General features: G+C 39.0%; 1 protein-coding gene across 2 annotated transcripts in view; it reads right to left on the bottom strand.

Moving 5' to 3' along the window:
• The window catches only part of DEPTOR (DEP domain containing MTOR interacting protein), a 741,617-nt gene that overhangs the window by 706,872 nt on the left and 21,834 nt on the right, over positions 1-12,911 (bottom strand). For both annotated transcript variants that reach the window (XM_042461765.1, XM_042461766.1), the window contains exons 3-4: positions 8,366-8,544; positions 4,686-4,809 (exon numbers count right to left, since the gene is read on the bottom strand). In XM_042461765.1, the coding sequence (XP_042317699.1) occupies positions 4,686-4,809; positions 8,366-8,544 (303 nt within the window). The remainder of the gene's footprint in view (positions 1-4,685; positions 4,810-8,365; positions 8,545-12,911) is intronic.

Genomic DNA, 12,911 nt, shown 5'->3' with positions numbered 1-12,911 from the left:
TTCTTTAACAAGTCCAACCGTGATGAGAATGGGACTTGTGCGGTAATATCCTAAGAAAACTCTGTGACATTCATGGGATTGGTGTAAATTGATCATAGTTTATAGGTTTTTTGTGGGTTTTTCGGGCTATGTGGCCATGTTTTATAAGAGTTTATTCCTGATGTTTCTTGGCAAGAAATGGTTTGCCATTGCCTTCTTAGGCTGAGAGATAACATGTAAAATTTTACTCTGGAGCTGAGAGAACCTGGAACCTGTGGGATGGAACCTGGGATCTGTGGGATGGGGATGAAAGGTACCAAAGAAGGAAATGAGTCTATTATTTTAAGACTTCTTGCTGCTACCTTCAATTGCATTCATTGTTTTGAATCAAAACATGCTTATGTTTCTTTTACCACTTCTTGAATACAAATGATTATGTCTTACATTAAAGAGCAAGGATTTCTGAATCTGAAATATTGTTGTTGGGTTAGGGGCTCTTCAGACAGGCACTTTGGGCTGGCTGGGGGTGGAGTTGGAGCATAGCGTCTCCACGATGAACAGCCCAGCTCCACCCCAGAGCACTATGATGCCACGTGTCGCTCCACACAGCATGCGGCATCATGGTACTCCTCCGACGCTGCTGCCATGCCCTTTGCAGCTCCTTTTTGCACCCTGGAAGGCCAGATTGGGGCTGCAGCATGCGGTTGCCGTGGCCCCAATTTGGCTCAAAAAGGGGCAGTCTGCATAGCCTCTTAGTAAGCAAATATTGCATGGAAACTGATGGTAAAGAACAACAGGGGAATCTTTGAAATGGAGGGGGGGCACAGCCTACTAAATCATCTAATCTATTTTTCCTTTTAATATCGCATTATTCCTTAAAGCATAATATACTGCATTTCATCCAAATTTTAAAGTCTCAGAACTCTGGAAAGTGGCTCAGAATGCCTACAATAAATACACTGTCAGAAATTACAAAGCCTATGAAGTCTACAATAGATAAGGTTCTATGTGGGAAGGGAATGACTGTTAAACTCACAGATTTTTTTTAAGGACTATAGTTATACATAGTTACAGACATCTTCATTAGCACTTTGAATCTAAGGCTGCTGCCAGACTGCAGAATTAATGTGGTTTGACATTATTTTAACTGTCAAGGCTCCATCCTATGGAATCCTGTAATTTGTAGCTTGTGGAAGGCTAAATAGCTCACAAAACTAGAAATCCCAGGATTCCACCACACTGAGGCATGGCAGTTAAAGTGGTATCAAATTGCATTAATTCTGCACTGCAGATGCAGCCCAAAATTCAGCTAGTTTTCCACCTTAATTGTAAAGCTTAAAGGATTTTCACCAGAGAGTTGCCACAGGGCTAATGGACTTTCCCTGTGTCCATAAAGAGCAGAGGTGGGCAGATATGTCTTCATTTTTAAAATTTTTCTAGATATGTAGGCTGTGTGCAATTCTGAGCATAGAAATCCCCCTTTTTTAAAACTTAAGAATTTTGCTGGTTTAAAGCCATAGACAGAACATTCCATTGAAAGCCCTGATTTTCATTAATAGTTACTGAGCTGCCACACACTAATTAAAGTCCTTTTGTTTAAAGAGGGTGGGAAAGGCACATCCAAAAAACTATATGTATTTCATTGCTGGGGCCAAGAGCATCATTCCAGTCCCATTTAAGCAAAATTCCAAGCTAGAACATATAACTTGAACCACAGCCTTTTATCCTTGTAGTTCCCTCACTATTTATGAAAGAAAAATGTGGTATTACATCAGTGTGCCAAAAACACAGCATACACTCCAATTTGCTCTGTTTGACATTTAGAAACTAAGGATAAATTATTTTACTGGCTACCATAAACAAAAGCAGCATTAGTAAGAAAGAATGGAGGGGAGGAGGAAGGACAGAAATAGAATATAGTGAAACATACTTGGATGAAAATCCCACAAGGTCCCCACAACAAACTAACATAGCACACTATTCTAATACATTGGGATTTGGTTTCAGAACCCCCGTGGATACCAAAATCTGTGGATTCTCAAGTCCCATTAAATACAATTGTGTAGTAAAATGGTGTCCCTTATATAAACTGGCATAATAAAGATTTGCTTTTTGGAGTTTATGTATATATTTAAGTATTTTTAAGCCATGGATAATTGACTGTATATTGTTTCCAAACTCCACACAGATAAACAAGTGTGTGGTTATAGTAGGCCCAGGACCCCCCATGGATACCAAACTCCATGGATGTCCAAGTCCCATTAAATACAATTGATAGTAAAATGGTGTTCCTTCCATAAAATGGCAAACTCAAGGTATTTTCAAACCATGGATGCTTGAATGAGCTTAAGGTAGAATACTTGGCTTTCCCCTCCCCAGTTTGTCCTTATAATAACCCTTTAAGGCATGCTGAGAGACAGTGGCCGGCCCAAAGCCAATGCCAGTAGGGATTAGAATCTGAATCTTCCAAATCTCAGTCCACTATTGTACCCCATGATATACCGATTTTACTTTCACCTCTGTGTGTTAAGATAGACAGGCGTGGGACAGAGTTTCCTGTCTGGTGAACAGTCACATCTTTGTGTCTCTGTCTCCCACATCCCCTTCTGATTCCACCAATGGTTCCTTCAAGTCACTTGCTTGACATATTTAAAGTGGGGTGACTATTCCTTGCTGCTGCCACACTAGAGACAGACTGTTAGTTAAATAAAATGCCATTTATAAATTGGATAGACATGGGAGGAGGTGTCTTTTGGAAAAGATATGGTGCATAGCCTGTTTTCTAGCTGTTGAACTCCTGGTCATACTCTATTGGCTATTCTTGGTGTCACAAAATCTCTACTTAAGGAGTCAGGCTACAGACTTTGGAAACTTTCTCAGAGGTTTATGGCTTCTGTCTTCTTTCACACAGTTTTTCCACTGCAGGCAAGAATTAAAAATGAAAATGTCTTCAGGCCCAGAAGACAAAAACAATCACTTTTAAGAGTGTTGAAATGATAGTTCAGAACTATTGCTGGGGCTAAGGAATATATAAACTCATTTCTTTTGTCCCACTATCAATTCTGGCTAAACAGGTTTTTGCAGATTTCCGAAATACCAGAAAGAAAGCTTATTTTACTAGAGATGATAGTGAGGGACAAGAAAAAAAATAGTGTACACACTACCTATACTTTTTCTCACAGTTGTACCACCCTCAAATCTCTGCAGGGAAGCTACACACACACTGAATCAGCCTCTTTGAATCCCAATACATTCTCAATATATGTTCAAAGTATATTTATTCCTGTTCAGATCTTTCTTCCCAATCTTTTTTCCAAAATAGGCTTCAAATTGTCAGGGAAATAATATCAGCTGAAGATAATCAAACCACAACATCTCAGCCAATTGCTTCCATCTTAAATAGCCTCCCCTACTTTGCTGGGAGGATTGCCCTATCCCAAAATACTTCATCCAACTTGCCCAGTGACATGTATGTTCCTCTTTTGTACCATCACTTTGCAGTAAATGTCAACTTGCATATTTTATTCATTTCTCTTTGCCAGAAGCACCATCAAGTTACAAGTAAACCCTCATAGTCTAGCAAAAAAAATGGCATGGTCCTTGTTGTAAACAGAGGACATGACTTAACTCCCTCTGTTATTTAACCCGCGTAATCTGACAGGAGATTCTGTATCTCCATGCAGTCATCTGTTTCAAATCTTATTTATATGCTCTCTAGACTCATCTCCCTTGTTAATTTTAGTAAATTTTTCTCTTGGGAAAGTGGAGAAAGCAGATGAGAATGAAAGAATATGCTATTAAACAAAAAATTGTGAATGTAGTTACCATATTTTTGCTGTTCCTATTCATAAGTATATGAAAAACTTCACATAACATCACGTTAATTCAGCAGAGAGCTTTAAAAAATGTCATTCCTCAAAGTGTTTGTAGTTTGAAACCACTCTGTTTTGTTTTGTTTTTAATTATTTTTAAGGATAATTTTTAGTTTGTTATTAAAGAGTATTTGTCTTTTTAGTATTCTCTGTATTATTTTATATATTTTTCATAACTTCAACTATCTCAGTCTGGCAGGGTCTATTCAAATGTTATCCTAGATTGTCTCACATTTCAGCTACTAGTATTTCAGTTTTATTGATACTTCTGCTATATACAAATAAATACTCAATCTATAGATCACATCACACAGTCATATCATAACATTTGCCTTATATCTATTTGCCACAATATAATAACCTATGATCATAATAATTTTTGAACAAACTATTTAAAAGGTTTACAAAGTATCTTATTTTTAGCTAATTTCAAAATGTCCCACTTTTGTCTCTCTTCCTCAAACTTTCCCCTTTCGTCTTTGCTTTGATTGCTACAAAGAGTTCAAAGTGCAAATGTAGTTTGCACTCAGTTAACTTAGTGGTGGGGAGAGTAGAGGAGGAGGCAGAATCTTGTCCTTTCCTGTAGGCTTAGGCAAAAGAAAACTGCTGCAGTTTGACCAGATTTCAATGGCTCTTGGCCATACATGTCCTGTGAAAACTGAATAATTTGCGAGTGAAGAGAAGATGTACTAATGACAGCCTTTAAGCTGTGGGACGGGGGCTGGGGCGGAGAGGGTTAAGTATTTTGTATTTCTGTAAATCTTTGGCTTGAATATCAGAAATTATTTTAAAAGATGACCACTTCTCATTATCAGCATACTTTGTGGAACCTACTTTTCATATATTCTCTGGCCTCTCATGAATGCCTTCACTTCATTGTCAAGTGGAAATGTTCCATCGTCTTTCCTAAAGCGATAGAAGAGTTTGAGGTCCTTGAATTCCTTGTGCTCATCACAAACTGCAATGTAAAAACAAACAGGAAATCAGAAATGCTGAATGCTTTGCATGCAACAGATTAAAGCTTCCTGTACCCATCACTGTATGGAGCCAGTGTGGCATAGTGGGTTGAGCATTGGACTACAAATCTGAGAAACCAGAGTTCAAATCCTGGAGAGGCCATGGAAAACTATTTGATGACCTTCTGCCAATTACATTCTCTCTCTGCGCCTAAAAGGAAGGCAATGGTAAACCTCTTCTGAGTAAATCTTGCCAAAAGAAAAGCAAACCTAAAAATCCTATGATGGGTTGCTATAGCTTAGAGTCCATTTAAAAGCATGTTAACACCAACAAGCCATCATTGTAAATGCAATTATTAGGTACAACTGGAGTAGACCCATTGAATCAATAAAACCTAAGTAATTCTTGACATTACCAGATTTACTCTAATTGGAATTAACAATCACAAAATGGTCAAACAATCACAAAAAGAAACAAAGCTGGTTCAAAGAACAATAAATAAACAAACAAACATATATTACAGTATCAGGTTTTCAAACACATCAACAAAAACTACTGGAAATCATTAATCCATTTATGAAAATATAAAAGAGCCTTGTTGGATCAGACCAAAGGCCAACCTCATCCAGCATTTTGCTCCTTCAAAGTGTAAACAGATTTTTACATGAAGCCCACCAGAAGATCAGTGACCATCCATAGTTCTCCCCATAGTGTTCTTCAACAACAACAACCCTGTGAAGGAGATTAGTCTGAGAGATATTTAGTGAGTTAAGGTCACCCAATTAGTTTTATTGGTTGAAGGGAGATGTGTATTTAGGTCTCCCTTGTTCTAGTCCAATGCCGTGATCATATCACACAAGACCCAGTAAACCATATGTCATTACTTCTGGCATATCAGCAGTCTGAAAGAGACATACTGTCTCATAGATAGTAAAAGAATCAATTCTATTCCAGCTGACAATACTTTCTCTGTCTAGTAGCATGGAAGTAATTCTGTCTTGCCAGAAATTATTGGCAAGGAGGACTATTTACAATCTGGTTTGCATAAACTGTACCTTTAACCATAGTTCTCACTGTATGCATCTAAATATCATGAACATAGGCCAGCTCAGCCCAAACATGGTTCATTGCCACATAACAAAATGCCACATAACAAAACCAGTAATTGTACATTCCCTCTTCCCACAGTTTGGTCAGGGCTTGTAAATTTGAGCAAACCATATATTGGCTTGGTTTTTCAGAAATCTGGCCCTACCATTAGTCATAGTAATCAATCTGCCTCAGGCAGAAGACCAAGGGTGGAAAAAGGAAGGAAATTACAGTATTAATTTCTTATTGTTGCACCTTACCTGCCAGAATAGGGGAAAGTATTGACTGGGTTTTCTTACTTGTGCCAAACTAATTTGGCTGACTTTCGATAGTGCTCAGAAATTTTATTCTTGGACTACAGCCCAGAATTCCCCTGTAAACATGCCTTTGAAGTTGTAATCCAAAAAGTAACATCCCATGTTATGGTTTTAGGTACTATGTACATTAGTCAACAAGCATGGTGTAGTGGTTTGAACATTGGACTAGAACTCTGGAAATCAGGGTTCAATTTCCTGCTGGGCCATGGAAACCAGTTCAGTGACCTTGGGCAAGTCACACACTCTCAGCCCCGGAAAATCCTATGATAGGTTCACCTTAGAGGTGCCATTAAGTTAGAAACAACTTGAAGGCACACAAAAACAACAAATCTTAACTTTAGTTTGCACTGTTGGGTCCTCTGCCTCAGACAGCAAGTTGTCTTGGGTCAACTCCAGCTGGCTGCGAAATTGGAAATGGAAATCAAAATGCACTGAGAGAAAAGGTCTGGCAGGCGGAAGAAATATGCAAACACAGCACTGTTTTACATAACAACAAGTGATGGTTTAGCATCACATCTGGGGCCTGCAACTCCACCAGTTTCCAGACACGTATAGTAGGCATGTGAGACAGAGACTTTTTAGTGGCTGCTCCACACTTCTCAAATTTCCTCTCAAGGGAAGGTAAAATGTCACCCTCCCTGCTGTCCTTGTGTTGGCAAGCAAAGAATTTTTAAATTCCAGCAGGCTTTTGAGAAATTAATGTTTTTAAAGAAACAGTTTTAGTAGGGCGCCATACGATCTTTATTTGTACTGTTCTTAAACAGCTTTATTGCTGTTATTTTTAATTGTGTATTTTACATTGTTTTTAACACCACTGACAGTTTAACTGCATTATTATTGTGAACTTTTACTATGTTTTAACAACACCAGTGTCCTGAACTACTTTTTTACACATCTGAATAGCACAACAGGTCATTTGGCCATTACATAAGGCACACAAAGTGCTTTGAATACTTAAAAGCACTGTACAAAGGTCACATACTGCAGCACTTATAATAATAATCCAGATTGACTTTATTGAGGTTGTTGGCCTAGATCCAACATTGAGCTAGCAGACATCCTCTAGCACAATGAAATGTTTTCCTCCTCCAGTCATTGTAGGTCTCCACACCTCAAAGCCTGCTCTGAGGGGCTTCCAGCACTCTGGAGCAGATTTTAAGGATGTGGTGTAGTGGTTTGAGTGCTGGACTATGACTCTGGAGACCAGGATTTGAATCCATCTTGGCTATGAAAACCCACTGGAAGACCTTAGGCAAGTCACATACTCTCAGCCTCAGAAGACAGCAAACCCCCTCTGTAAATCTGACCAAGAAAACCCTGTGATAGGTTTGCTTAGGGTCAGCATAAGTCAGAACAGCTTGAAGGCACACAATAACAGCATCAACAGCAACAACAAGGGGTCTGTTGTAATGGGGAAGATATAACTGCTATCTGCCTTGTTTCAGAGAGATCCACACTGGATCCTGTGCATTGGACACACAATGCATGACATTCACCTTGCCAATGTATGTCCAAGACTGCCCTGAGCCCTGCCTAAACAGTGTGTCTAGACTAAAACCATAACAGTTTGATATCACTTCAGCTGTCATGGTTTGATCTTGTGGAACCCTGAAATTCATAGCTTGGTGAGGTACTTAGAAATAGTGAGCTTTGGGGCACTCACCTACAGCTCTCTATTATGAAAGTACAAATTCCAGGCTTCTGTAGCAGCCATGACTGTTAAAATGGTATCAGACTGCTATACAGGTTGAGTCTCTCTTATCCAAAATGCTTGGGACATGAAATGTTTTGATTTTTGGAATATCTGTATTTGTATATATGTGCATAATGAGATATCTTGGAAATGGGACCCAAGTGTGAACACAAAATTCATTTATGCTTCATATACACCCTATACACATAGCCTGAAGGTAATTTTATAAAATATTTTAAATAATTTTGTGCATGCAACAAGGTTTGTGTACAGTGATCCTTCAGAAAGTAACGGTGTCACCATCCCAGCCGTCCATGAAAAAAGTTTTGGTTTTTGGAATATTTTGGATTTTGGAATTCTGGATGAGGGATATTCAGCCTGTAACTGTGGTGTAAACATATCCATACTTTCTAGCTATAAGGTAGATATGTTGGTATGCATGATGCTTTTTCACTCACCGTGGTGGATGACGCTACGGTCCAGTAATTTCTGTACAAGTTTAATTGCAGTCTCTCTGTCTGAGGCCTCCTTGTGATCAATCAGCCAGTCAATCAGTTCTTTGGCAACAAAGCAGTTGGGGTAAGTCTTCAGGTGATGCCTTCGATCTTTAATTATCTTTTCTTCATGCAGTCTAAGCCTGTGAGACAAATGACATCACATTGTTGAATAATCTTTGAACAGCATCTGGCTCTGCCTTTCAAGCTGAAAAGGAAAACATCCTTCCTTCATTGCAAGCAGTGGCATAACTGGAGAGAGATGGTCTCTCCTAAAGATTCTTGTACAGTGGATCCTTGTTATATGCTGGGGTTTGGTTCCAAGATCCTCCGTGTATAACAAAATCCGTGTATGCTCAAGTCCCATTAAGTATAATGACATAGCAAAATGGTGTCCCTAATAAAAAATGGAACATCAAGGTAAATTTATACTTTTCTGGAACATTTTCAAACCGTGTATGCTTAAATCCGTGTATAAAAAATCCGTGTATAAGAAGGACCGGCTGTATGTGCAAATTGATATGGATGAATGCAAAATCAGAAAAAATTTGTATACTTTGAAATACTGTCTTTAAGCACTATTATCTTTTCAAATTGTATTTTATTCTTTTAATGAAAGCTGTATTTTAGCACAGAATTGAGTAATTCTATTTTTATGATCACTTCTGTATGTTTTTAATTGTATTGTTCCTTTAATTTGTAAGCTGCTTTGTGTCCCAGTTTTTGTGGGAAAGTGAGATATAAATAAATATAACAACAACAACAACAACAACAACAACAACAACAACACCCCTTGCCTACGTTAGGGAGACTGTGATAAGATGATCTGTATTCCTTTTGCAACCCAGCCATTTACTGTAAACGGACCACACCCAGATCCCTTATCTCATTTATTATGATGCTTTATCTTTAACTCTGCCTTGAACTGGAGATCCCTTTACATAAAGGGTATCTTTTTTTTCCTCTTTTTTTTGTAATTTTCACGGTGTGTCCAGAATGGTTCCCCCACAAAAATGGAGGACCGACTGTATTTTAAAATGCAATTAAGCAATTTGTAGAATTAAAACTATTTAAACAGCCATTAAAAGACAGAAAATAAAAATCAACCAAGACAGCAGATACACACAAATACACAACAAAAGCCACATCTAGAAGCATTTTAAGAAGCAGGGACTGCAAACGTTGGGAGATTCTGGAAGTTAAAAGCTAAAGGTAAAAGTAGTCCCTTGAAATGAATGTCTAGGTCGAAAAGGGGTGGTGGGCAGCAGCAGTAGCCCTCCCTCACAAGCGGTCACTGGTCTTTTGCCTTCTGGGTCTTTTGGCTGGGTGAGAAAGTGAGTCGCCTCCCTCTCCTGCTCACCCAGCAGCTCCACTAGACCTAGAAAAGACACAGAGCAGGAGCCAATTCTTACACCATCAGTATATTTTTGTGGGCTGTTCCTGAGGTTTCTTGAGATGGGATGTACGGATGCTGCACATAACCATCAACATTTCACAGATGAAAACCAGGACACATGGGGCAGCAAAGATTATTAATGATGAACATCAAACAAGCTATGAGAGCTTTTGCCTGAGTCTGCAGAGAAGGGCAAGATTTCATTCCCTCTCCTCCTCTCTTCCTAGTGAAGTCAACTTATTGTAAACCAGTTTTGATCTTTGAAGCCTATTTGCAGCAACTGAAGTAATCTGAGGACAAAGGAGGAAAGTGGGAGGAGGAAAGGGGAAACTGGGACATGTTACAAGTTGCTGGAAAAGCAGGATGACAGAGGATTAATCAGGACCATTCCCATCAAATCAAGACAGTTGGATGGTTATGACAGCTATGATCTGCCTATGTTTTTGGACTCCTCTTGGGAGCATGGCTGCAGGGATTAGCACAATGATGATTTGCATTTCACAATTTACCTTTATGCCACTATCAGTGCCAAAAAGAAAAAAAGGTACAAAATATCCTGTGAATTGTCATTGAATTGTGTATTGGGGATTCTCTGCTACAAGTATGTAGAGTTACATACATGCATGCTACAACTCCTTGCAGAGTTGCAATTCTAGAATTGCTTGAGAAAAAGAAATGAGAAAGAGTCTAGAAAATCAATTCTGTAGCTAACTTATGTCCCAAAAACATAAAGCAGTTTTAGACCGGCAGATGGTGGAATTGGTTCTTGGCCTTATAGCAAACAAAAAACATGAGGAGATGCAGAAGCATTTCTCTAGTGCCATATGCTAAAATGCATAAACACACTTCAGTGTGGCTATTAAATACATTTGCACATTGGCAGCAGCCAGGAATAATTGTCACATATTAGTGTTAACAAGCTTCGCATTACCACATTATTTGTGACACCCTGATGCCAAAGGATACACTAACTACACCCAGAGTCACAAGGAAAAGTGGTGGAGACATAAGAGTAATGCTAAATATACAGAGACAGGCAAAGATTTTGGACTCAACAACAGAAATGTATGATCAGAGAATATAACAAGCTTCATCAAGGTAGTAACCCAGAGTAGAAAATTCAGAAATATGAGGATTTCTGTACCTTTATTATATATTTCAAGCCAGTATTTGTGTTAGAGGACTAAGTGGGGGGCGGGTCAAAAACAATTTGAGGGAAGATTAACTGAAGGGCCTCCTGTTTATCATTAACAACAGCTCCATACTTCATATCTTCCAACTGTTCTGATTTGGAAAGGACTGTCTCAATTAATCTCCTGCCATCCCACTTTTCCAGCCACTTTTATTATGTCTCACTTTCTCTCTTTTCTTCCCACTTCATCCTCAGCTTACTTCAGTTGCTGCAAACTGAGTTCCAAGTACAAAAGTAGTTTTTACTTACTGAACTCTGTAGACAAACAGAGGAACTTGCCATTTACCTGAGGCAAAAGCAAACTGCTGAAGTGTTTCCTAGCTTGTGTGCACTTCCACATTAATAATCTTTACTGTCTGATGGCCATGCATGCCCTGGTTTTCATCTGTGAAATACTGGAGGGCATCGTGGTTTGAGTGTTGGACTATGACTCTGGAGTCCATGGTTCGATTCCCTGCTTATGTCACATGCTCTCAGCCTCAGTGGAAAGCAATGGCAATGGCAAGTCTGAATAAATCTTGCCAAGAAAACTTCATGATAGGGTCGCCATAAATCGGAAACAACTTGAAGGTGCACAACAACAACTAATTATACTTTACAACAGGGCTGGACGCCTATGGTAAATCTAGGAGCCAATTTTCAGCCACTTTATCCTTCAGGGGGAAAGCATTCAAAAATGTAAAGTGATAAAAGTCCAGCAACATTGCTGTTGCTAAAACATTATAGGGAGGTTCTGCAACCCATTTAACAGGTGAATCACTAATTCAGACTAATTCAGGAAAGGGAATTCATGGGGGAAGGGCAGAAGAACAGTGATGCAGGGGACCTAAAGGGCTGTAAAAATAGTAGCATTTGGCACCAGGTCTTTCTTTGTCCATCCTGAAGAAACACTCATACAGCATACAGTGGCCCTTGGTATCTGATAAGGTTTGGTCCCAGCCCCCCACCCCACCCCCGGTTTATGAATATCAAAATCCGTGGATGTTCATGTACCATTGAATACAGTGGTGTAGTAAAATGATGTCCTTTATATAAAATGGTAAAATCAAGATTTGCTTTTTGGAATGTCTGTCTGTCTGTCTTTCTGTCTATCTATCTATCTTAGAGAGCCAGTGTGGTGTAGTAGTTTGAGCATTGGACTATGACTCTACAGAAGAAGGTCTGAATCCTGGCTTGGCTATTTAAACCCGCTTGGTGACCTTTGGTAAGTCACATTCTGTCAGCCTCAGAGGATGGCAGTGGCAAACCCCTTCTCAAGAAACTTACCAAGAAAACCCTGTGATAGGTTTGCCTTCCGGTCCCCAAAAGTCAGAAAAGGCAAACAAAAACAACAACAGCAACAAATATATTTTTTAATATTTTCATGCCGTGGCTGAATCCATGGATAAGGAATCCATGCATAAGGAGGGCCAACTGTGTACTGTATACAGCCCTTTCATGTTATCAAAGCTGTTAAGCTGAGTCCCTGCTCTCCATCAACATTTTGTAAAAATTAATGGCATTTCATTCATCACTATGCGTAGCTTGGAATTCCTGCAAACACTATTGAAACTTGCATTCTCCTAATCTGCAATTGTGTAAGGCATAGAAACTTGAAGAACAGCCAAGTCTCTGTAGTGTAACACATTCTTTACATGCAGACATTTTGCACTCCAATTCCTTGGATCCCAGGGCACTGGGAGAGATCCTTGACTGAAACATTGAAGAGCCACTGCCTCTGTCAGATTAGACAATGCTGAAAGTCCCTGCATTACCCACTGGTAGTGGACTGATACCACTTTAACAGTCATAGCTTACTTGATAATTAGCTTACTTGCTGTTCACTGCTATGATCTTTGGAATAGCGGTATATAAATAAAACAAATTATTATTATTATTATTATTATTATTATTATTATTATTATTATTATTATTATTATTAT

This window comes from Sceloporus undulatus, chromosome 4 (genome assembly GCF_019175285.1).
Source record: "Sceloporus undulatus isolate JIND9_A2432 ecotype Alabama chromosome 4, SceUnd_v1.1, whole genome shotgun sequence".
Classification (NCBI taxonomy): Eukaryota; Metazoa; Chordata; class Lepidosauria; order Squamata; family Phrynosomatidae; genus Sceloporus; species Sceloporus undulatus.
This window is presented reverse-complemented; position numbering and strand designations above follow the sequence as displayed.